This window comes from Ptychodera flava, unplaced genomic scaffold, assembly GCF_041260155.1.
Source record: "Ptychodera flava strain L36383 unplaced genomic scaffold, AS_Pfla_20210202 Scaffold_79__1_contigs__length_559180_pilon, whole genome shotgun sequence".
In the NCBI taxonomy this organism is placed as follows: domain Eukaryota; kingdom Metazoa; phylum Hemichordata; class Enteropneusta; family Ptychoderidae; genus Ptychodera; species Ptychodera flava.
In genome coordinates, this window is record NW_027248401.1 from 216,303 (window position 1) to 243,976 (window position 27,674).

General features: G+C 37.4%; 2 protein-coding genes across 2 annotated transcripts in view; both read left to right on the forward strand.

Moving 5' to 3' along the window:
- Positions 1 to 27,674, forward strand: part of LOC139128937 (uncharacterized) — a 180,719-nt gene that overhangs the window by 144,074 nt on the left and 8,971 nt on the right. The window lies entirely within an intron of this gene.
- LOC139128936 (angiopoietin-1 receptor-like) lies at positions 9,488 to 22,019 on the forward strand. Its single transcript, XM_070694627.1, has 5 exons — positions 9,488 to 9,752; positions 15,491 to 15,796; positions 19,250 to 19,501; positions 21,607 to 21,741; positions 21,865 to 22,019. Exons 1-5 carry the CDS (start codon positions 9,488 to 9,490, stop codon positions 22,017 to 22,019), a joined length of 1,113 nt encoding a protein of 370 aa, XP_070550728.1.

Consider the following 27,674-nt stretch of genomic DNA (forward strand, 5'->3'; position numbering starts at 1 on the left):
TGATATCTTCGGTATTTAAGGGCCATTCATTGTCGGTATTGGTTTATTTTGTGAAGAATAGTGGGAGGAAGTCAATTCCGTGCCCAAAACAAAATTTGGACGTATATTTTTGGAGTAATTTAAGAAAAACCTACTAATTTTGGGCGTTTTTCAAGTCCAAATGTACAAAACGAAGACCCTGGCATATCTCTCGTAATAATCGTCCATATTTCGTCGGGATTATTTCAATTGGTCAAGGAGAGAGTTATTCATCCACAACTATATCAAAAATGGCCATATGAAACATTAAAACCTAAAATAGTTACGTTTATTAAGAATCGGAATCTGAAACGAACGCCAGCCGCTTACCGTATCTGTCAAAGACAAAAGTACAAAACGAAGACCCTTGATATCTCCGTATTTCAGGGCCATTCATTGTCGGTATTGGTTTCATTTGTGACGAATAGTGGGAGGAAGTCAATTCCGTGCCAAAAACAAAATTTGGACGTATATTTTTGGAGTAATTTAAGAAAAACCTACTAATTTTGGGCGTTTTTCAAGTCTAAATGTACAAAACGAAGACCCTGGCATATCTTTCGTAATAATCGTCCATATTTCGTCGGGATTATTTCAATTGGTCAAGGAGAGAGTAATTCATCCACAACTATATCAAAAATGGCCATATGAAACATTAAAACCTAAAATAGTTGCGTTTATTTAAGAATCGGAATCCGAAACGAACGCCAGCGGCTTACCGTATCTGTCAAAGACAAAAGTACAAAACGAAGACCCTTGATATCTTCGGTATTTAAGGGCCAATCATTGTTAGTATTGGTTTATTTTGTGAAGAATAGTGCGAGGAAGTCAATTCCGTGCCAAAACAAAATTTGGACGTATATTTTTGAGTAATTTAAGAAAAACCTACTAATTTTGGGCGTTTTTCAAGTCCAAATGTACAAAACGAAGACCCTGGCATATCTCTCGTAATAATCGTCCATTTTTCGTCGGGATTATTTCAATTGGTCAAGGAGAGAGTTATTCATCCACAACTATATCAAAAATGGCCATATGAAACATTAAAACCTAAATAGTTGCGTTTATTTAAGAATCGGAATCCGAAACGAACGCCAGCGGCTTACCGTATCTGTCAAAGACAAAAGTACAAAACGAAGACCCTTGATATCTCCGGTATTTAAGGGCCATTCATTGTCGGTATTGGTTTAATTTGTGACGAATAGTGGGAGGAAGTCATTCCGTGCCCAAAACAAAATTTGGACGTATATTGTTGGAGAAATTTAAGAAAAACCTACTAATTTTGGGGGTTTTTCAAGTCTAAATGTACAAAACTAAGACCCTGGCATATCTTTCGTAATAATCGTCCATATTTGGTCGGGATTATTTCAATTGGTCAAGGAGAGAGTAATTCATCCACGACTATATCAAAAATGGCCATATGAAACATTAAAACCTAAAATAGTTGCGTTTATTCAAGAATCGGAATCCGAAACGAACGCCAGCGGCTTACCGTATCTGTCAAAGACAAAAGTACAAAACGAAGACCCTTGATATCTCCGGTATTTAAGGGCCATTCATTGTCGGTATTGGTTTAATTTGTGACGAATAGTGGGAGGAAGTCAATTCCGTGCCAAAAACAAAATTTGGACGTATATTTTTGGAGAAATTTAAGAAAAACCTACTAATTTTGGGCGTTTTTCAAGTCCAAATGTACAAAACGAAGACCCTGGCATATCTCTCGTAATATTCGTCCATATTTCGTCGGGATTTTTTCTATTGGTCAAGGAGAGAGTTATTCATCCACAACTATATCAAAAATGGCCATATGAAACATTAAAACCTAAAATAGTTGCGTTTATTTAAGAATCGGAATCCAAAAGGAATGCCAGCGACTAGTACCGTATCCGAGTCTGTCAAAGTCAAAAGTACAAAACGGAGACCCTTGATATCTTCGGTATTTAAGGGCCATTCATTGTCGGTATTTGTTTATTTTGTAAAGAATAGTGGGAGGAAGTCAATTCCGTGCCAAAAACAAAATTTGGACGTATATTTTCGGAGTAATTTAAGAAAAACCTACTAATTTGGGGGTTTTTCGAGTACAAAACGAAGACCCTTGATATCTTCGGTATTTAAGGGCCGTTCATTGTCGGTATTTGTTTATTTTGTATATAATAGTGGGAGGAAGTCAATTCCGTGCCAAAACAAAATTTGGACGTATATTTTCGGAGTAATTTAAGAAAAACCTACTAATTTTAGGCGTTTTTCAAGTCCAAATGTACAAAACGAAGACCCTGGCATATCTTTCGTAATAATCGTCCATTTTTCGTCGGGATTATTTCAATTGGTCAAGGAAAGAGTAATTCATCCACAACTATATCAAAAATGGCCATATGAAACATTAAAACCTAAAATAGTTGCGTTTATTTAGAATCGGAATCCGAAACGAACGCCAGCGGCTTACCGTATCTGTCAAAGACAAAAGTACAAACGAGGACCCTTGATATCTCCGATATTTAAGGGCCATTCATTGTCGGTATTGGTTTAATTTGTGAAGAATTGTGGGAGGAAGTCAATTCCGTGCCAAAAACAAAATTTGGACGTATATTTTTGGAGAAATTTAAGAAAAACCTACTAATTTTGGGCTTTTTTCAAGTCCAAATGTACAAAACGAAGATCGTGGCATATCTTTCATAATAATCGTCCATATTTCGTCGGAATTGTTTCAATTGGTCGAGGTGAGAGTTATTCATCCACAATTATATCAAAAATGGCCATATGAACCATTAAAACTTAAAATAGTTGCGCCTATTTGAGAATTACAATCCGAAACTTATACTAGCGGCTTGCCGTATCTGTCAAAGTCAAAAGTACAAATCAAAGACATAATATCTCCGGTATTTAAGGGCCATATTTCGCCGTATTGGCTTAATTTCGGTTGAACTTCGTGTATTGTGTTTGAAATGTTAGCCGCCATCGTTATCAAGTCGCGCAGGCGAGTGTTTCAGTTTGACTCCGATGTGATGGTAATTTGGCGTGTATTATGTCTGAAACAGCGTAATTACTGCGTACTAAATATTATAACGTTCGATCCGTCCTTGCCGGTTAGAGTGCATCGTGCCTTTAATCTAAATTCAGGGGTCTTCGGTCTTCGATCTTCGGTGTTCGGTCTTCGATCTTCGGTGTTCGGTTTTCGATCTTCGGTCTTCGTTTTGTATACCCCCGTGCCGAAACGTGTTTGGTCGCGTTGCCTTAACGTCTTGGCGTCGGAAATTGTGCGGCCGAAACGACTTTGCGGCAAAAGGTCTAGAAACCCGACATTGTCCGTTCGATGAGAATACTGAGTGAGTTGAACAATTTATGAATAAAAATGAAATATCAGAAACCGCGGCACTTGAACTACTGGGATTAGAAAATACAAGGTGGAAACAAATTGCATGGGCTTCAAGACATCGACAGGAAATTTTCCCAAGGCAAAATACGTAGCGATGCAGAAATCACACGCCACAAAACAATAGCTGCTTTGGTTTGCAGACGTTTTGGCACAATGGCAGTGAACTGATAATGTCACAGTCGTTTCAATCCCGCTTTCCTGTTTTTCCTTGTCCCATTTCGTTACCGACCTTGACAAGGTAAAAACATACGTCGAGTAACAAATGTTCATCGTACACCGGACGAATGTGAATCAAATGATTTTATGGGAATGGACACGACAACATTTTTATCAGTTATCATTTTTATCAGTTATCATGGCAGTAGCCAAAATGCTGCAGGACCGAAGACAAATTTCAATATGAATTTGACCGTCACAACGTAATAACGTAATCGCCATCTCTCTTTCAAACTGTTAAATCAAGGTTACACCAGAGCAAGACTTGTCTCTACATTCAAACGCTTTTTTGGCAGGTATCGCAAGCTGGTAGATAAATACAATATCTCTCTTCGACAAATGATCACTGATGGCATCGGTGACATTGGGCCTTAGTTAGTGACCACTACCTATCTGACTTACAGATTGATATATGGCGGGTGCCACATGTGGGCAGGATGCGCTTACTATTTTCGAAACACCTGACATCACTTCTTGGTCTTTTGGCCAGAGGTCCATATATCTTTCTTTCATGAATTTGACTTTGTTTGTACCGTCTATTTACTGTCTGTTCTGTGCTGTTTTGTGTCTATGTTTACAACTATTGTCTTACAAATTTTGACCTAGTGTTATTGGATTATGGATTGGTATGATTGCGATTATTTCATCAACATGTCATCATTGGTCGGTAAACCATGAATGAGACGCTTACTGGCTAAGTACTTGAATACAGTGCAAACACCACCCTAATCCTGAAATTTACATGTAATGAAGACGGGTCTGATATCATATTCGCCTGGAATCGATGGTACTCATGTTGGATACGAACGACAGCAGAGAGCTAGAGTTATCTATCTGTGACGTATGACGCTTGACGAGCGGTCTATCGCATGCAACGTGCGCTTGATGAAATGACGTACTTTTCTCTATGTTCATGTTTTCTCAACTTCTCTCCTTTGACTTTTATGCCGCCGACAGGCGATTGGCTCATTTTAGCATAAATGACTCCAGAAACGGTCTTCACCCACAGAAATGCTGTACAGAGTGAGGACGAACTATTGTCTCAGAAATGCTCGTAGTTTGATTAGTATTAATCTGTTTTCAAGGCGCGTGAAGATCTAAAAAATGGCTGCTCACTGAATCCTTGGTTACTCTAACCTTAATGGATCACAGCATAGAGCTGTTCTTTTTATCTCCATGATCACAGACACCGCAAATGTACATCCACATACAAACGTAGATATTTTTGTTGTCAGCGAATATTGTTTTCTCTATATCACTCATCGGGCTCGCTTTCATTCCGCAGCCGTGAGTCGTTTCCGAGGTCGAATCGAATGCTGCCATAAACTTACACTATAGTGTACGCTTGTCATGGAGGTAATAAGTCCAAGCGCTCGTGTAGACGGCATCGAGGTGCCGTAGCAGTTCCGACAGTTAGGTCGAACAGTTAATACTCTATTTAAACCTTACAACTAATCAGTCAACAGATTATGCATAATCCCTTCCCTGGCACTCCCCAAGTTTATTTACTCATCAGCTACTGTGTAGATTGCGCTCTAAAAGAGTACAACGCTCCCAAAATTCACCCTTTTTAGCCTCATTTCGACCGTTGACACTGATTTCAATGAGTGAATATACTGTTAAAGTTGAACACTTTATTTCACTATCTGGTTTTAGTGTTTTGCCGGTTGAGTACATGTTTATTGCCATTCAAAGGAAAAACCCGAACCAATTTACTAAATCGCCTTTTTGTCAGTTCGGCATTTTGTCACATTGCAGCACGTTCAAAAGAGTTTAACTCGAGAACGCGTGAACGGAAGTTCACCAGATTTTCACAGACGTTTGTCAAGTAGGTTGTAAGGCATTTGCAATGACATTATTCGCATTCAGTTAATCATGTTATGCATTTGCAAAAACATCATTCACATTTAGTTGATTATGTTTGGCATTTTAAGCAACATCATTTGCATTTAGTTAATCATGATAGGCATTCACAATAGCTTTGTAGGCATTCAGTTATTTATATTGGCATTTTCATAAATGTTACAGAAAATTTAGTTGACTGTTAAATGCATTCAGTTTGTTATTTTAGGCATTTCAAACACTGATATAACCATTTTTTTAAAATTGTAAGCATTTTTATTACTGTTATATCCTTGTGACTGATTTTTGAGGCATTTATTTGGTCATTTTACGAACATTTAACTTTTTGATAGGCTTTTAATAATTATTTTACCACTTTACAAACGTTGGAGTCATGTAAGTAATGATTTTAAGAATCAGCGAGATTTTTAAGGCGTTTCATCTATTATGACAGGTATTTGTAATAATGTAAAAGTTACTATAGACACTTCGCCATTTATCTTAGGCATTAGCAATACAGGCCTTGGCAATAGCTTTGCATACAAGTATGACATCATGGTTGGTATTTTTAACATTCCGTTGAAGTATCTTTTGTCAAGGAGGGATGACCTCTAACCTCAAATGATTCTATTTTCCGAGTGACCTCTGAACCCAAATGAGTCATTCGCGAAAAATGATCAGATCAACTAACAAAAACGTATGAAATATCTTCTTTTAGGCTTTCACATGGTTGACACTTTATTTTGTGACAGGAATCACCACATGTATTAAAGTCACATGAAAAGAATATAAATGATTTTCCAACAATGCATTGCTTTCACAGCAAGTGTAAGCTCACTGTACTGACCTAGAACTGAACTGATACTAATATCTATTCAAAATGAAGACGATGGCGGAGATTCTTGCCTCTTATAACCTTGGGGGCGTAATTGATACTTTTGAGGGACATCTTGTGGTATCTCGATCTCGATCTTGTGGTATACAAAGGTCAACGACATAACAGTGAGAAAATACTGGACATAAGAACACACACGAAAACCACAGATACGTTTCAATTCCTACATAGAACATCATGCCATCCAAAATCTACCTTTAAAGGCCTGATCAAAGGCGAAACACTAAGGTACATCAGAACTTGCAACAATGAGAATGACTTTATGCTAAAGTCAATTCATTCAATGCAAGATTAGTTGAACGTGGCTACAAACAGGATGAAATCTCTAGAATTTACATCACAAACAAAGTTCGTCACCAGAATTACGCAATTACAACACCAGCGAACAAAAAACAGAACGAAAAACACACTTGTGTTCACAACAAGATATAGCCCATACATAAAGACACAAGCTATCAAACTAGCTCTGTGTGAAAACTGGGATCACATAGAAAAGGACGAAAATTAAGGAATTTATTTCCTAAACAACCGATCATCGCTTACAAAGAAATACGAACATAAGCGACACAGTGATTAAGGCTAAAAACCATTGCATTAGAAACAAGTCAATGAACGAACGAACACATTACGATCCAAACATAAGCATTCTGGCTTCACTGCTAGAAGCACAGGAGATCAACAATATCGACATGACATAAAACAAAAAAGATATACACATATCTTAGGCGACTGAGGAAGAGACCGCTCTGGTTTCGAAACGTGGGGATAAAAAAAGAGTCACCGCTGTCAAGGACACATCTGACTGCGCCCACGTCTCGCCATGGCTTATTTTAAATTAACGACTCGTTTGTTACTAGTAATTTCCACACTAACAGCAAAAACACAAGCACATACAAGACGAGATGGCTGATGTGTGAAGCCACTTTCCCTTTATTACACGGCGGCGTCACCTTCACTTTCCTGTGTTTCTGCTTGAATATACGCCTGGCATAACTGTTTAAGACGTAGCTGGAGACCCATTACATGTGCCAACTCCCAGTCGCATGAGTTGGCCCTCACTCATAGATGGAACAAGCGTTGGATCGATTCGCTCAGCTTCAAAATTCGAAGCCAAAGTACTGAGAGACATTTGTTCGAGGATTCGTTTCATGGCCATGGGGAAAGTTCGAGCTCAATGCGTACAATATCATGCGAATGCCCGTTGGAGACGATAGCAGTAAAAGTGGGTTAAAAGTGCGCGGAATTCGCGGGAGCGCTCTGTTGATTCGGACCTATTGCGCAGACTCGGAGTTGAGAACAGCGCCCTCACAAATGGGCTCTACAATGATGAAAATGCCTAAGACGATGAGCTGAATGACTTTGACTGTATTGTGCAAGCCTACTATTGACATGGTAATGAGTTGGTCAATCTAAAATAACAGAACAGCGCCCGCACAGTACTATAACAGTATTGCAAATGCCGAAAGTGAACAATCGAGTGCCTTCAACAATCACCTTAATTGTCTAAAACATTGTTTGAAATGCCTTACACGATCAGTTGAATGTCAGTAATGTTATTGCAAATGCCTAAAATGATAATTTCAATGCCTATATATGGAACGCCGTAGCTATCATAAATGCATTTTAAACATATTCTCTTTCCCATTTTCAGAACTTGTTAGGCATTACTCTTACGTCACTCTGCATTGAGATTATCATTTTAGGCATTTGCAATAACATTACTGACATTCAACTGATCGTGTAAGGCATTTCAAACAATGTTATAGGCATTGAAATTATCATTTTAGGCATTTGCAATAACATTACTGACATTCAACTGATCGTGTAAGGCATTTCAAACAATGTTATAGTCATTAAAATTATCATTTTAGGCATTTGCAATAACATTACTGACATTCAACTGATCGTGTAAGGCATTTCAAACAATGTTATAGGCATTGAAATTATCATTTTAGGCATTTGCAATAACATTACTGACATTCAACTGATCGTGTAAGGCATTTCAAACAATGCGTTCCATAGTATGGAACGCCGTAGCTGTCATAAATGCATTTTAGACATATCCTCTTTCCCATTTTCAGAACTTGTTTCGCATTTTTAAAACATGTTAGGCATTACTCTCACGTCACTCTGCATCGAGATTATCATTTTAGGCATTTGCAATAACATTACTGACATTCAACTGATCGTGTAAGGCATTTCAAACAATGTTATAGGCATTGAAATTATCATTTTAGGCATTCGCAATAACATTACTGACATTCAACTGATCGTGTAAGGCATTAAAAACAATGTTATAGGCATTGAAATTATCATTTTAGGCATTCGCAATAACATTACTGACATTCAACTGATCGTGTAAGGCATTTCAAACAATGTTATAGGCATTGAAATTATCATTTTAGGCATTCGCAATAACATTACTGACATTCAACTGATCGTGTAAGGCATTTCAAACAATGTTATAGGCATTGAAATTATCATTTTAGGCATTCGCAATAACATTACTGACATTCAACTGATCGTGTAAGGCATTAAAAACAATGTTATAGGCATTGAAATTATCATTTTAGGCATTCGCAATAACATTACTGATATTCAACTGATCGTGTAAGGCATTTCAAACAATGTTATAGGCATTGAAATTATCATTTTAGGCATTTGCAATAACATTACTGACATTCAACTGATCGTGTAAGGCATTAAAAACAATGTTATAGGCATTGAATTATCATTTTAGGCATTCGCAATAACATTACTGACATTCAACTTATCGTGTAAAGCATTTCAAACAATGTTATCGACAATTAAGGTGATTAAATCCACTGACATTGCAGTATTCGTCATTCACATTACCCTGAAACGTACTGTGCGGGCGCTGTTCTGTTATTTTAGATTGACCAACTCATTACCATGTCAATAGTAGGCTTGCACAATACAGTCAAAGTCATTCAGCTCATCGTCTTAGGCATTTTCATCATTGTAGAGCCCATTTGTGAGGGCGCTGTTCTCAACTCCGAGTCTGCGCAATTGGTCCGAATCAACGGAGCGCTCCTGCGAATTCCGCGCACTTTTAACCCACTTTTACTGCTATCGTCTCCAACGGGCATTCGCGTGATATTGTACGCATTGAGCTCGAACTTTTCGCCATGGCCATGAAACGAATCCTCGAACAAATGTCTCTCAGTACTTTGGCTTCGAATTTTGAAGCTGAGCGAATCGATCCAACGCTTGTTCCATCTATGAGTGAGGGCCAACTCATGCGACTGGGAGTTGGCACAATGGGTCTCCAGCTACGTCTTAAACAGTTATGCCAGGCGTATATTCAAGCAGAAACACAGGAAAGTGAAGGTGACGCCGCCGCCGGAACATCAATGACCGCTTTGAATTTCACCAGTGGAGCTAGTGTAAATCGTATATCCGTCGTGTAATAAAGGGAAATTGGCTTCACACATCGCTCATCTCGTCTTGTATGTGCTTTGGTGAGTTTTATTGTGTCATCGTCCCCCGTGGATGGAGGGACGGTGATTGTGTCCACTTTTTGTTCGATGGTTGATGGATACCCATGCACATGCAGGGTATTCTCGTGCATGCCCTCTTTCGTCTTAAACTTGCTAGGCAAGAATAAGTTGAGAAATCGCAGTGTAATAAAGGGAAAGTGGCTTCACATATCGCTCATCTCGTCTTGTATGTGCTTTGCTGTGTTTGGTGTCTGAAATGTTTTGGCTGTTAGTGTGAAAATTAACAAACGAATCGTTAATTTTAAAATAAGCCATGGCGAGACGTGGGCGTAGTCAGATGTGTCTTTGACAACCTTGACTCTTTTTTTATCCCCACGTTTCGTTCAGTTCTAGGTCAGTACAGTGAGCTTACACTTACTGTGAAAGCAATGCATTATTGGAAAATCATTTATATTCTTTTCATGTGACTTGCATGTGGTGATTCCTGTCACAAAATAAAGTGTCAACCATGTGAAAGCCTAAAAGAAGATATTTCATACGTTTTTAGCTCACGTGTGTAAACACGTGGGCTAATGTCATAGCGATGTCTGTCTGTCTGTCCGTGTATGTGTGTGTGTGTCTGTCTGTCTGTCTGTCTGTCTGTTTACACGATAACTCAAAAACGCCTGAACGGATTCAAGTCAGATTTGGTACACAGGTACCATATGCTACTGGCAAGAACTGATTAGATTTTGGTTAGTGTGGCTTGCATATTAATGAAATTATGCAATATCGCTTTTTCCCGTACAATGGTTTCCCTATGGAGACAGTAATGACAGTGTAGACATATACTGCACAAAATTTCATGAAACTTTTCACAGATGACAATCTCAGAACATTATGATAATACTGCAAGTGTCATGTCAATTATCTTCTCATTTGCATATTTAATGAACTTTTGTTATTTGTGAGATAACTCTGAAATGCCTACACCAAACTTGATGATACTTGCAACAAATATTGATCTGATATATATCTAATTATACTTAGAAGCATTGGGCAGTGTCAAGTTAATAAATAGCTCATTTGCATATTTTATGAAGTTTTGTAATTAGTCATATAACTCCGATATAACTTTACCAAATGTGATGAAATCTGCTGCAGATACTGATCCGACTGATATCTAACTGTAGTGTAAAGCATTTAGTTTTGTGAAGTTAATTAAGGGTTCATTTGCATATTTAATGAACTTTGTAATTAGGTATATAACTCTGAAATTACGGCACCCAAGTAAGTGAAATCGGGTACAGATATTGTTTTGATAAATATTTTATTGTACTGAGAAGCATTTGGCAGTGTCAAGTTAACAAGTAGGTCATTTGCATATTTTATGAAGTTTTGTAATTAGTGATATAACTCCAAAATAACTGCACCAAATGTGATGAAATCTGCTGCAGATACTGATCCGACAGATATCTAATGGTGGTGTAGAGCATTTAGTTGTGTGAAGTTAATTGAGGGCTCATTTGCATATTTAATGAACTTTGTAATTAGTGATATTACTCTAAAATTACAGCGTTAAATTTGATGAAACTTGCTACAGATGTTGATCTGATAAATATCCAATTGTACTGAGAAGCATTGAGCAGTGTCAAATTAATAATTAGCTCATTTGCATATTTCATGAAGTTTTATAATTAGTCATATAACTCCAAAATAACTGCATCAAATGTGATGAAAACTGCTGCATATACTGATCCGACAGATATCTAACTGTATTGTAAAGCATTTAGTTTTGTGAAGTTTATTAAGGGTTCATTTGCATATTTAATGAACTTTGTAATTAGGTATATAACTCTGAAATTACGGCACCCAAGTAAGTGAAATCGGGTACAGATATTGTTTTGATAAATATTTTATTGTACTGAGAAGCATTTGGCAGTGTCAAGTTAACAAATAGGTCATTTGCATATTTTATGAAGTTTTGTAATTAGTGATATAACTCCAAAAAAACTGCACCAAATGTGATGAAATCTGCTGCAGATACTGATCCGACAGATATCTAATGGTGGTGTAGAGCATTTAGTTGTGTGAAGTTAATTGAGGGCTCATTTGCATATTTAATGAACTTTGTAATTAGTGATATTACTCTAAAATTACAGTGTTAAATTTGATGAAACTTGCTACAGATGTTGATCTGATAAATATCCAATTGTACTGAGAAGCATTGAGCAGTGTCAAATTAATAATTAGCTCATTTGCATATTTCATGAAGTTTTATAATTAGTCATATAACTCCAAAATAACTGCATCAAATGTGATGAAAACTGCTGCATATACTGATCCGACAGATATCTAACTGTGTTGTAAAGCATTTAGTAGTGTAAAGTTAATTAATTAGTTAATGTTAAAAATACCAACCATGATGTCATACTTGTATGCAAAGCTATTGCCAAGGCCTGTATTGCTAATGCCTAAGATAAATGGCGAAGTGTCTATAGTAACTTTTACATTATTACAAAAACCTGTCATAATAGATGAAACGCCTTAAAATCTCGCTGATTCTTAAAATCATTACTTACATGACTCCAACGTTTGTAAAGTGGTAAAATAATTAATTAAAAGCCTATTAAATTGTTAAATGTTCGTAAAATGGCCAAATAAATGCCTCAAAAATCAGTCACAAGGATATAACAGTAATAAAAATGCTTACAATCTTTAAAAAATGGTTATATCAGTGTTTGAAATGCCTAAAATAACAAACTGAATGCATTTAACAGTCAACTAAATTTTCTGTAACATTTATGAAAATGCCAATATAAATAACTGAATGCCTACAAAGCTATTGTGAATGCCTATCATAATTAACTAAATGCAAATGATGTTGCTTAAAATGCCAAACATAATCAACTAAATGCGAATGATGTTTTTGCAAATGCTTAACATGATTAACTGAATGCGAATAATGTCATTGCAAATGCCTTACATGACCATCTCAATGCTTAATGCCGTAAGAGTAATGCCTAGCATGATTAACTGGATGCGTACAAACGTATTGCAAATGCTTAACATGATTTATTGAATGCCAATAACGTTATTGTAAATGTCAAAATGTTCATCTCAATGCATAGTGACGTGGGAGTAATGCCTAGCATATTATGAAAATGCGATTCATGTCCTGAAACTGGAAAAGATAATATGCTTAAAATGCATTTATGACAGCTACGGCGTTCCATATTCATGCATCTTGCATTATGTGTGATCGCTACCTACTATTATGAAAATTGCATGTTGGGATGAACGACACTGTTAGAACATGAACAATTGTTAAATATGATGATACATATCAGTTAATATTACTTTTTACTTTTTTTGTCAATACGTCATACGTTCCACCGTCCACCTTGAATGTGATATAACTTTCTAATCCCAGTAACTTATCTTGATGTTCTCACCATCATATATTGATGCATGCAGCCAAACGAGTACACACGGTTAATCGCGATGTAAGGTCAGGTCACCGTTGTTGAAAATAATATGGTGTAATTGTCAAATTTATTTGTCGAATCACTTGTAAATACTATGTAGGTTATTTTTACTAGCAGTCCCTTTATAAGGTCACAGTGGTCATGGTATTTACAACCTTGTATAGCCTTTTGTATTCATAAAAACAGTTGTCGCATCCAGCAACGACTAACAGGTAACTGTTTCCCGGCAATATTAAAGTCGATGTCAAAATATTGCTCGAGCTTTGAGGCACGTTACCAGGTTGTGTTAAAGAATGCCTCAGATGATAAAAAACTCTTTGTTTCATTATTCTGTTGGTAGAATCGCTATTGGGTCAAACTTTGGATTCTATCTAGGGTTCAAGGTAGAAAGAAACAGGGACACGCAACAAGCTGATCTCGGAAAGTGATAGGTAAAAATATATTATCATATGGTATATGTATAAAGTATGAAATTGCATGCCCTCCCGCTAGCAATTTTGGTTTTTTTGGGGGTTTTTTTTTGGGGGGGGGAGGGGGATCATTCCTCATCCGACTAGTTTCGAACTACTCTCTGTCAGAACAATAGCTTCCATAGCCCGCCCCATAATGGCAGTGCCATAGGCATACTCATCTCACCATATCCTTTCCTTATCGAATATTGAGTAGACTTTTGTTTCTACAAAATAAAACATAAAATAAACAGCAAACTGAATTTTGTTAGTGAAGACTCTTTCACACTTGCAAGTCAAAGACAAGTCGTATTCGCTGCCTGCATACAGGGACATGAACATCCGCGTCCGATAGGGTAATAATTGATAAAGGCAGATCGCGAGACAAGGTGACCTGCCGCAAGCGTTGGTGAGAACGACTAAGGCCGCGGCCATGAGCATTGCCAAGCGCATGCGCAGATTATCGAAATGCTGCCTTCGGCGTTTTGAGAGGACATAGGACACATATCCCGCAGTTGATTGATTCTTAGGAGTAATATCGAATCACGGTATGTTACAATTTTTCATTGCACAAAATGTTACCAGAGGAGCTTTAAGTCATGAAATCGAAAAACTGCCTATGATCTATAACACTGAACCGCAAGTATAATGTAAGCTATAATGTTTGACTAGATTTATTCTCAGAGTGCTGTTCTGTAAAGTCCGGTAGGGAAAGTAGCTTTTGATAATTTTTGAGTATTATTTTTATATGTACAAACCACTTTCTCATTTACTCCCAATAAAATATTTTAAAATACCAATTATTCGGCCTGTCAACATAAACTGTAAATGTGAATAGTACATTGTCATCATCAAATTCAATGGCCAAAGCCACAGTAACATCCTGTCTCCTCCTAAAATCGCGCGCGTTATGACTCAGTGGCGAAAATGGCTTTTCCGGAATAAGCGACCCTACAGCTGACGCATAACGTAAAAATTAGCCTTGGTGAACTTTCCCTTTAAAGCAGAGGTTTTGATCGATTAAGATTGTGATATCATATCGCACCATAAAAAGTTCTTTCTGTGCGACTTTTTTGAGTGTCAGTATATTTTCTTAGTGTGTTTATTGAGATAGGGTCGTTAAGTTTGTGAATGAAGCCTGTCCACACAAATTTTTAATCTACATTTCTGCGTATGCGGCATACTTTGATGCAGGAAACTTGACAGAACTACCGTGGAAAAAGCAATGGCACACAAGGTAAAATCCGTCTGCCACATTATGATCTGTTAACGAGTTGTTCTGTAAAGACAATAATCTTCTTTGTTGGTGATCAAAAGAAATAACTAATGTTTGTGACTAGCCTGGGAAATTAATAGATATGACCTGTTTCTTTTGTTAATAAGCATACACTAACACTATGCAAGGTTGCACTGTAATAATATCCGTAGTAACTTGTGACAATTAATTGATAAATGAATGCATTGTTCGCTAGCCCCTGTGATCTTACACAAAAGGACCCTTTATCAGATACGGACAGAGCACACCTCTAATACCTTTCCCCATGTTTAATATAGTGGCCCTTGGCTGCTTAGTCTGTGTATTTGAAACACTATATTCATGCATCATGGACATTTTATTAGTAGTAATGACTTCTTTCAAGTTCAAAATTGTTTCGACGGAAAACATTAATACCAAACCAGTTAGGTATATTATCTTACCACGACTTTTTAATGGTACCTTTCTTATTAGTCCACACCTGTGATCAATTATCGTATTACTTTTCGATCACACACAGGTGGAAGATTAGATGTAACCTTTTTCAATGGAAAAGCAACACCGAGTTTTAGCGGCAATCTTTTCATCGCCGGATTCTCAGCTGGTGATGCCATATCAACTGTAGGTACAAGTTTCACCTTCTCAAGAATCTTAGATACAGGTACAGGACCAAACCTCCCTCTTCAGCGCTATGAAAATTTGGGGGGCTATGAAAGAAGACTTTACTTATCTAGTGGCGTTGACAGACCAGGTGTATATTACTGTGATGCCAATGCCAACACTGGAGAGACTGAGAGACTGCAGACAGTTTTGGTTGCCGAAGAAGGTAAATTATGACTTTACCTATTATGGTGTCGTTATTCCAACGACTCACCATGCCGACTGAAATCTATTTCTCTTCTCCTTTACTTCATTTCCTTTACTGAATCGATTTTCAAATGTACGAACCATGTCAGCAAACAAACATCCTCTAATGATATAGGAAATGTTTTTGTTGTGTTTGTTTGTTTGAAAATGTTTGTATTTTTCTATATTAAGAAATAGTTCCTTGTTTTTCTCTGATGAATACTGCCTGGAATCTACTCCTTTCAGTATTGTAGGCTCAAAACTGGTGGCACCACTGTATTCTTCCTGAATCGTTATATAATTACTCTTGTCACTCTCGTTTTGTGTAAGTAAAAGGGAACCTTCATTTTTACAAGGTGGTAATATGTGGTTTTGAAGGAGCCAGTGAAATCAAAAAGAGCCTAGTCAATTTTTTTCTCTAATGAAATAATTAAATTCTTCAAAAAATCTCCCTTCCAGGGTTGCATGTTAACATGTGTCAGTCATGGACGCATTTTAAAACATACACAAAATAAACAGATACAATGCCTATTCTTACATGGATCGTCATACCACATTGCATGACCGTAGCCTAACCAAATTGCCAAGGGGGACAGAACCTAGCTAAGCTAGGATTTGGGTAATTTACATAAATTTATAAATTTCGCCAAAATTTTGCATTTAATTAGGAAAAACAACTCAATGTAGCCATCAGATGATGTCTACGCATACGCTGGAGATATCCTGTTGATTGCGAAAATCTAAATTATAAGCTATAACATTGATATATAAAGTAAATGTTCAATATCAAATAAAAAAACAACAATATTTCAAGTTCAATATTTGGCCAAAGTTTACGAAAATCATACTTCGATGACTTAGATGTGGCATCTTTCCTCTACGACTATCATGATTATAAACGTGGTCATTATGATATTTGTTTCTTTCTTTTCAATTCTGATTGGTACTTAGTTATAAGTTCATTTCAATTTTTTCTCCCAACAAACACTCTATACCTAGAAGTATAGGTAGAGAGTGTACGTTTGGAGAGAGTTGAATTGGGTCAAATAATGATAGCGTCCTTGTAGTGTTTCTTAGGACATCTACATTACGTTTGAAACAACTCACAACAACAGCAACAACAACACAACAGTTATGTTTGTTGAGTTTTATTGGTGAACAACAACAATAACAACAACATGAATAATATCAACATAAGCAACAATACAAGCGACAACAACAACAACAATAACAACAACAACAGCAAAACAACCAGATTTCTCGATTCCCTGTGGAAATACAAGAATTCTGAGTGAGCTTCATGGTCAGCTATTTCGCCTCCATTCCAGCTTTTGCCCAAACAAATTTTGACGTGGTAGCTATCCGGTTCAGGCCCCGAGAACCGGATAACCACCACGTCTATGAATATTCAGCGTGAACGAGGGCGATAAAACTTCAAAGAATGCGTCGGATCAGGCTGGCAGGAACGCAAACAAATTATCTTTACTTAAACTCTACAGTTGGTTCTATTAAGTATTTCTCTGCACTCCCATCTGGTCAGTCAACAGCGACCGGATTTTTGGTAGTTTGAGAACGGCGACACCTAACGATTAGACTTGGTTCAAGTGGTGAATTTCTAAAAATATTTTGTAATAGTTTTTCTTGTGTCTCTCCTATTTCATACAAACCTATTTGGAGTTTGGCAGCCCAGGAAAGGTTTTCCCTGCTACTAATTGAACGCGTTACCTTTGAGTCTGCTCAGTACTGAGGTTTTGCCTTGACGTCAGAGAAACTCCGCTGTATAGCGTTCAACCCACTCATTGCGTTCACCCCCTCGCGCGTTTCACATGAAAGCAGAACAGAAATCATCGCGTCACCCCACTCTTAAACATTCAAAAATCACAGACTTGAACCAAGTCTACCTAATGATGTGTCCAATGTCCAATGAGTTGAAACAGATACTAACAAACTATTAAAAGTGCATATTATATTGTAAAATACTTAAGTTAGCATTTTTGGTCGAACATGAAAAGAAATGCGTTGTGACCCGAGGTGATTTCGAGTATTTAAGTCCCACAGTCCCTCAAAACAACGGTCATACATGAACTTGGCGCTCGCGTATGTCCCTACGCTCTAAGCTGACATTGTATGCACCGTGGTATGCTTTACAACTCAGTGTCGATGAGCATACGCTTGCGATCGTGTCGATCGTAAGACGGTACGACATGTGTCAATGGTCGAGTTCAAGTTACTTGAATGACTACAAAACTGATATTTTCTCCGTTATTATGAACAAGGGTCCGACATTCACAGGCACAGATATGTCTGGCTTCCTGACTTCCCCCCTTGTACCGCTGGCTGCGCTGTGCTAACGAAAAGGGTCAGATATGCGCCAGCCATTTTGCCCCGATACATGCGAAGAGTCCGTGTAAGTACAGATACGCTTGACATAAGTGAACCATCAATTCAGGGAACGCGTGCTTGGAATTGCCCAGTAATATTAGTGATTAATCTATCAGCATCTCTGTGTATTCAAAAAATTCGTACTTTCAAAAAATTCCACGGAGGGGCAGCTGTCCCCCTCCCCCGCAGGCTACGGCTATGCATTACCATGCCAATTAGGGACCGCAACTGTAACCGGTCTCGGAAACATAACGACAAATAGACAAATTTTTGTTGTCGTGGGCGAACAAAACTGAGACTATTGTAAACAAAACGAGGACACGGAATACGCTTAAGAACTCACAAAATGCAAACAGCAGATTTTTACGTGACTCAGTTTTCAAACATCTACACTCAGTTACAATACCAGCAAAAACATGAAGTATGTGGAGTAATTTTGTCTGTATCTGATTCGCAACCAGCACAGATAACGTAGGAACGTGTATTTTTTTTCAAAACCCTTGTTCTTTTTCCATTATGTTAATTTTTGCTCATATTTGTAGTTATTAGTACAGACACATATCACTGCCATGTAAAATTCGGCCTTCACCCTTAAAGACGAGTTGGTTAAATATAATCCTCCATGTCTACGGACTCCCACTGCCTCCCCCTTAAACGAAGTCTAGCTGAGTGAGACATGTCCTTTCATTTCTGCCTACTTGAAAATCGCCTGCTTTTTCTGTCTGTAACAATATTTTAGAGTCTGAGTTTTTGTGCATATGCCATTTATATCTTCTTATATTAAGTGATGGTGTCACTGTTACTAATAAATTACTCATTAAAAACAAGTGTGTAACGTTAAACGAAAAGCAGATGAGCTAACATTTGAAGATTTTAAAGACATTACTTCACCATCAAATTATCTCAAATTAACGGTTCCAATCGTGTTTAATCCGTAAAGTAGTTTTTGCCCTTTTTTGTCTGTCTTACTCTTACAGTAATATTTGTCGTTATTTTCCTTTCACTGTATCAAGCGACATTGCAAGAATATTCTAATTGATTCTTTGTACAGCTGAAATAAGACCAGAAAGTCAAACGAAGACAGTAAGCTGGGGAGACGATGTAACACTGACTATGACGACGACCATATCTGAAGCTTCCTTGAAATGGAGACACAATGGGATTGAGAAACCAGAATGGAATGGTCAGAGTAGCATTACGATATCATTTGCAAAGACCAGTGATGCAGGAATTTATGAATGTTACAGCAGTGAAACACAACGAAGTCAAGGAAAAAATGGTTTTATGAGACTCATCGTGAGAGGTGAATTATGAATACTTGTAGCATAAAACATGATTGACTGCCTTTTTCCATTATTAATTATTGGGTAGCATAGACGACTACCTAGTACTCACACGTTTTATCATAATGCTCGCTACAATACATGTAACTGCACAAGTGCGAGGCTCTGCAGCAATCTCCAGCATGGTGTAGCTTATCTATTTTATGGTAACGTTTTGTTACGGAGACATGTATTGCATAAACTGTGTAACTCCTACATTGAATTTCCAATGAGCCTCAGGTCTTCCGAGCCCCATGCTGCATGAAGTAGGAGATTTAAGAAAATCAGATATAGATAAATAAGTCAATGGCTATAAATGCCCGTTGTTTTTTGAACAAGGTAGAATTGTTGCAAGCCAAAAGGATGGGACCATTTTTATTTTGCTTTCAGATTAGAGTTGCTGACATTGCAGTTGGTAACTATTGCATCTTTAAAATATCCTGCGGTTCAAACGGATTGGCCTTTCTTCTCTTAAACAAGAACAGTGGCCTTTATCCATCTATTTGATTACTCTTCATCTGTTTGCGGTAATCAGTTTTGTGTTTGCATTCATTATGGTTCACAGGCTCATATCAAGATAAGATCATAACCCGCTCATGATGTCGAGCAATGATGTTGAATCAAAACGAACAAATTAGCGCATATCAGCATTCATACAATTTCCAAATCAAGAGTTGGACCGTATGTAGTGGTAGTTAAGAAGTTGAAAGTCGTTGAATTGAATTTATGAAAATAATCGAATTTAACAAAAACAGCATGAATGTTCCCATAAACATTTCGAATACATTTATTCTTCATGAACGGTTGACTTTGTGTCAAATGAGACATCTTGTGAACGGATTTAGCACTTATGTCCGACACGTAAAGGCTTCTTCTCAGTCGAATATTATTTAAACATTCATCGACAACAAAGGTTGAATCAGCTGTAATGATGACAGAACTTGGCCGTGTGTGTTTGGATGGACACTATTATCTAAAGTTGGTACATGTTCTGGTGGTGTAATTCGTTCACCTTGACGGCACTGCCACGTAGCTTCTATAATTTGCTCAACTACATTTACTCCCCTCCCCCCCCCCCGAGTCGTCAACGCTAAATTCTAGATTTATTGCTTTCTGTATGTAATGATATTGATCTCCATCATTCATGATATGCCTTTATCACCATTTTCTTATTGTTTCAAGAGTACTGATATGAATCAGTATTTTAACATGTTAAAACATGAATCATATTTTCACTGAACTTACAGCTTGGCGTACGATTGACCTACGTTGGTATGTTCAAATTCATAAAACAACTTGGCAAGAAGGATTTATGACACTCCGATAATATCTAGCGATTTGTTTTTCTGGGATAACCCCATCGTTTTTTTAACCCCAGCGATTTTTTTTCTGGATCCTTACAAATATTTAAAACAATTTTGAAACAATCGGCGCTCCGTATAGAGCTGCTTGCTGTGCACAGAGCGGGTTACTTGATCGAGCTTGAAATCAAAAATTGGCGCGAGTACAGTATTTTTGACTTAATTTTTAGCAAGCCTCATTACTTTCGGGAAGGAAAGAGGATGTTTCTAAAAAAGCGAAAAAGATTTTAGACACTCAAGCCTATGTTTTGCATCTACCCCATACTAGACTTCAACATAAACATTCTTCAAATTTTTAAAACTTGTCGACATCTGAATATGCAAATTGTTTGCTCTAAAAGTGTACCATGAACCTTCCCTTGAAATGGAATGGCCCGACAAGGGAATAATATGATCAATATAGGATGCAGTTAGCAACAAGCAATCTATCACTGAGGTGCAAGTAAGGTCTATTTTAGTCGATTTCGTCGCTAATTACGAAAGTATGCATGTATGATGAAGGGGTTATTACACAGAGATTGGTTCATACCATGTCGTATTCTCGTGTAATAAATGTTAAATATAGCTCGGGATTCATGGCTTACTTCATAATTAACTTCATACACGAAGTGATATATGAAATATGCGTCATTAAAAAACTTTTGAGGCGACACTTGATTGGTTCACAATTAAAAATATAAACAAATAGATTAATTGAATGTAAAATTAATTTTGTACTGAACCAGGTTGTCCTAATGGAAAATGGGGTTTACCGGACTGTCTGTTCCCCTGTCCAACGTGTTACAATGGAGGGATGTGTAACTCAGACACTGGTGAATGTATCTGTCCACCTGGATTTCAGGGGACCGATTGTGAAACTGGTAAGTGATCGGATATTCCAAAACATTATACAGATAGAATATACACTTAGTTAGTGACTCCAATTCGGTATATAACATACAAGTATCACTTCAATCAACTTACTGATTTTTTTTCAACTTTAGGTTGTGGTAAAAATAACTGGGGTATGACTTGTGAAAGAAGGTGTTCAAGTAGCAACCCTGATGCATGTCGTAGAACAATGTACTGTATAGCTGATCCCTATGGATGTTCATGCAGTGCATCATATGGAGGAATCGACTGTACAACTGGTAAGTAACAGACATGGTGAGAGATAAAATGTTCAAATACCAATTAGGATATTGATCAGGTCATTGTATAGATTTCTAATCCAAACCTTTTTTTTCGTTAATAACACGATTGGAACTAATTTGGGAAAATTGGATGAGAGTAATTATTAAGGAAATGTAACGAAATCGAAATTTTTACAGCTGAAATTTTACAAAATCATTGAATAGTGTAAAATTTGAAATATTGTTCTCATCGAACAAAACAACGAAAACACAACGATTATTGCATAACTCTTTCATCGGACTCATTTTCATAGAAAAAGTTCATTTTTGTGTAAATGTACTAAAGAAATTAGACAAAATGCTTAAAATTTCACTACTTGACGACTTTTGAGTCAGGGCACTTTTGAAATGCCCCTGACTTTTCCTGAATTTAAGGCTTCATAAACATTAAATTGAGTCAGGGCACATTTTAAATGACCCTGACTGACTTAACTGTAAATCAATCGAAAAGCTTCATTTTGGTCGAGGAAAAGTGACAAACTGAGATTATTACTATTGTTTCAGAAATGAAGAAACTACAGACAAACTCTCATATTTTCATTCAAATTTGAATATTGTTCATATGTTTTGAACAATATTGCATTAGATACTATCATGCACTGATTCTTACTCATAACATTTCAACAGCATCGTAAATTTTGAATAAAATCTTAAAGATGGTAAGCAAATATGGTGTAATATTCGACAATTTTCTAAAATTCTTGAGAAATGTTTCTAATCCAATTATCCAAAATTAGTTACAATCGTGTTTAATCGAATCCATTGCACGTTTTTAACAAAGAATTGTGTCGCCCGGCCTCTTTGAACTTTTCATGACACCGAAATGAATAAGATTTTGGCAAAGAATGGTGCGCCTCTCAACCTCTTCAGGTTGAAATAGATGTGTATGGCTTGTAACAGAAGATGTTCAAGTCTTAATTCCGGCAGGCGTGTACAACAATGTGTTTCATAGCTGATCTCTGAGGGTGTTCATGCGGTGCACCCAGTACTACTGATAATATGATGGAGTGGTTGTCATGCTATGTGTTCAACTACCGATTCGGACATGTACGGTATATATAAGTTCCCATGATTCCAACCTTTGTTCATTAATTGCATCATTTCATTTTGATCTCACAACGAAGAATTTTGTCGCCTCTCTAGATTTCCGGCGCTAAACACTTAATAAGATAAGGACTACATAAATTATACTTCTTTCAACCAAACACACGTGCGACTGACATTCACCATATATATGCGTACGATTGACATCTACGGTAATGACTACCATCGGAAAAACATTCAGAAGTTAAACAGGCTCTGTACAGTCAAATTACCGTGCCGAATTAAATAGTGCAAAAAGTCTTTAAAGTGTTTCAAAATAGAAAAGTTGACTTTGGATCCCCTGAATTAATAAAAACACAAAAATCGATGTCTGCAGAAGATGGCCTGCAGGCACTATAAAAAGACGACAATATTAAAACCGAAGTACTGGCCAGTGTAAACTTTTTCGGTGATGAGTGATTGCAAATCATATTGCTCTTAGAACAGCCGTAGTAAAGCTTTTGGCTTGCCTTCACCCTTCGTAGTCCGCATCCCTTTACAACCCTAGCAAGTACGCAGGTTATGTATCCTCCGCGCCATTAATGCTTGGCACAAGGCGCCAAATTTCCGTTCGACGACGATCGCTCACGCCTTGGATGCTGCATTCTCTTGTTTTTTCGTGCAAGGATTACTGTGAGAAGAGTATGTAACGCTATACAAAAATATCGAATCATTGCAATAGGACTAACGTCCTTATAGGCCGGTGTGCGATAGCTTTGGTACTACTAGTTACTCCTTATCTATCATTAGCCTGGTGGCTCATGCTTTAGGTGTATGCACATTTTACCGAATCCCATGCATACATTCCTGCGGTTGGGTTATTGCGTATTTTTCTTTTGCATCGATTCAAAATAACATTTTAAAACGGTCCATTTTTCCTCTGTTTACCGTTGTCTATAATGTTGTTTGTAAAATTGTTGCAGTAATCTCTACGCATTTATCATTTTTTTGGGCAGACTGTCCGAGTGGAAAGTATGGCTCAGGATGCACACAGACATGTCATTGTGTTAATGGTTGTAATAGAGCTACAGGTGTATGTAACAGTGGTGGTTGTGAGCAGGGCTGGAGCGGACCCGAGTGTCGTAGTAAGTATCAGTGTGTGTCTGTGTGTGTGTGTTAGGTCACACAGCACACTGATTTCATTGCTCTTGATACATGAAGACATGTCACTGTATCAATGATTGTGATAGAGGTATACATGGAGCTATAGGTGAATGTAGTGGTGGTGGTTGCAGGGATGGAGTGGATTAAAATGTCACGGTGACTACTTATCCACGTTAAAATGTCCTAGGCTAGTGAAAAGTAAGGCTCTGGATGCCATTGTATCAATGTTTGTGATGGGTGTGCAGGTGGTGTAACAGTGGTGCTTGCAGGAATTAGGCCCATGGAGTGGATTAAAGAGACTACCGATGTATGCTAAATATGATAAAATATCATTAACACACTCATTTTATTGATTCAAAAATTTGCTCAGGTCAAAACATATTTTTACCTGAAAGTTATAGACAATCTAGAGAACCTAATTGATATTTCTATGTAATACACTTTTGAACTAAAGACTGATGAAATGTAAACAAGCGGATATAATGCTTCATGTTGTGAGCAATATGTGTATACAGATTGTAACACAAGCTGCTGTCAATCACAAGAGTCCTTCATTGTAGATCATCTTATGTTGTGCAAGTTAGGTTTCTTTTCGTGACACGGTAAAAATCACTCTTGCTGTTTTTGACTCGCAAGTTTCTTTATTTTGCATAATCAGGTGTGTTGAAAAATTATTGATTTGTTTCTAAATGAACTCACTCGACTAATGTCGCGCTCTCTGCTGTGAGTACTATGTCTATACGTCTTATTCATGTCTACTCGTGTGAAAAGTTTGAATCCGGCTTCTCTAACTTTCTTGTGAACTTTTTTCCAGAAAGTTCAACTCCATGCGCCCTACATGTCGTAATAGTTCAAAACATTAAATGACTACGATCTTTACTGACAATGAACAGTTGAATGTAATTGCACTAGTCTATGGGTGCAACTAGCAAATAAGGTTATTTAGTCTTACACTGTTAAGTGTTACTTAGTCTTAAAGAGGCACTCCCACTTGGTAACATTTTTAAAACACATTTTTTTAATGCCAACGGTCGATATTTGACATGGCGACTGCGCGCGGATCGCGAGATATCGATAAAAACATGTCCTCAAAAAAGTTAAAGTTTGAATTCCGGTGGCCCACCTGAATTCAGCTTCCGAACATAGAACGTTCGGCACTGGGGCCATTGTCAACTAAGCTATGGAGTACGAGTCTACGCTGACACTGCTGTACGCCACAGCAGTACCACTCTCGTCGGTGAGCGGTCATGTCCCATGGGAGAAAGCCGAGTCCTACTGACTCGGCAAAAAACCCCCGAAAAACAAAGTTTGCTGATTCCACCAGAATTCGCATAGGTGACTAGCACAGATAGGTGCGGTTGATACATAGTATGCATAGTGGCCGCCGCGTGGTATGCGCGCATACCACACGCGGCGGCCGCTATGTATCGAACCACGCGTAACTGTGTGGCAGACGACAAAATGTAGTCATCAGAGGCAACTAATATTTTACACGTAAAAACTGATATCTATGTGGTATTGTTTAAAAATTTAATACAACTGATTGAGAATAATGAAAACGACAAAAACTAAGGAGAAGTTTTAAAAAAGAATTACCAGAGGTAAAGGCATTGATAATGATGTATATAAAGTCATCGCAGTAGGAGGTAAATTAATTACGTCATTCGAACGTTTTTGGACTCCTTAGAATATATAATATCGTCAATCAGCACAACAACACACTTTCGGGAGATTTAGAGTCATAACCAGAAACGATCGTAAAACTTCGGGATGTGAAAAATGCGCTCGGGAAATGACATGTTTTTATCAATATCTCGCTATCTGCGCATAGTCGCCACGTCAAATATCGACCGTTGGCATTAAAAAATGAGTTTTAAAAATGTTACCAGGATGTTAGCAGGACATCTTGGGTTCAAGAATGTAAACTTTTGAGCGAAAAGTAGGCTTTAGCCAAGGATGTCGGCGATCTGTAAAGTAGCTTTAAATATCACAAACTAAAAAATATACTATTACAAAAAGTATTAAAATCATAAGAAAAACTTAGTGGTACGAGTACGAAAAAAATTATATGTGTGTAAAATATTCCAGGTATGAAAACAAATTACAGTTGAAAAAAAATGAGGATAGGAAAAAATTGCAAGTACGACAAAATATCTGTACAAATATGCAAAAGATTACAGATACAGAACAAAAAATAGGTATGAAAAATGACAGGTATATATGAAATAAAAAATACTACGGTGGTTAACTTCAGCCAACTTACTTACACATACATGTAATGATCATAGGATCATTCTGTCGATTTCTCCAGCGCCTGCATATTATTTTGTGCCGTATAGTTTTTGTTGGTCACTTGGCAGTGTATATACATCACAGTTGCAATATGTTTTTTTAAGTTCCAGATTCATGTCCTGTCGGTTTCTACGGTGAACTGTGCAACTACAAATGTCACTGCAAAGACAATGCAGTATGTGATAAGGTGACAGGAATGTGTTCAAATGGCGAGTGTGCTCCGGGATGGATCAATGTATTTGCTGACTGTCAACAGGGTACATGCCGTTTTTTTGTGTTCATTACCATTTTAATATTTTATGAATGACAGTTTATGCACCCAGGCAACTCATACATAAGCAATTGCGAAATCTTGATGTGAACGTCTGCCAATAAATATTGATATTTTGATTGCTTTTAAATTACTATACCGTGTAATAAGTGACCACAACCTAGCAGTTCGTGATACGTTTCAGTTTGTAGGATTAATATTGTGTGTCTTTATTCCCAAACATTGTCTCTTCATGCGTCACTAGCAGAAAGTCAGTCGAAAATACTAACTGCAACTAGTCGCAAGTTTGAATTGCGAGCATCATTGTTGTGGTCATGCGCTTGCATTTTGACCTGTTCGGAAGGGAATGCATTTCTCTCTGCATCAAAACACAAATCGGGTTAAGGGATTTGTAGTGTTTTTTGGCGAGGGGGCTTGTTGTGTTTTTAGAAATATACTACAGTGACTGGTTATTGCAATAATCTATAACAGTTGCCGAAAATTTAAAGATTTATTTCATTTACAGAGGGAAATATTGTAATAGTTTTTGAACAATTTCTGCTGCTATGTACGACTTTGACAAATACAAGCTGAAATATTAACTTTTGCTGACGCGAAAGCAACTTCTCCAGCCAACATGTTTCGTCAGCAGCCATAAGTTCGTTCACGTTACTGATGCCCGGGGTGATTTTATCAATTAGGGAACCTTTCTTACCGCTGCCTATGCACAATGCCTATGCTAAGTTTTCGCAAAGTTTTAGAGACATTGGCGTCAATAATCTTATACCACTTGCCACCTTGCGTAATCCTGCTTACAAATCTGATTTCCATGTCTCATTGTTGTTGTTACAGATTAGATATTATTGCCTAAATACATGGGTTTATTTGCGGC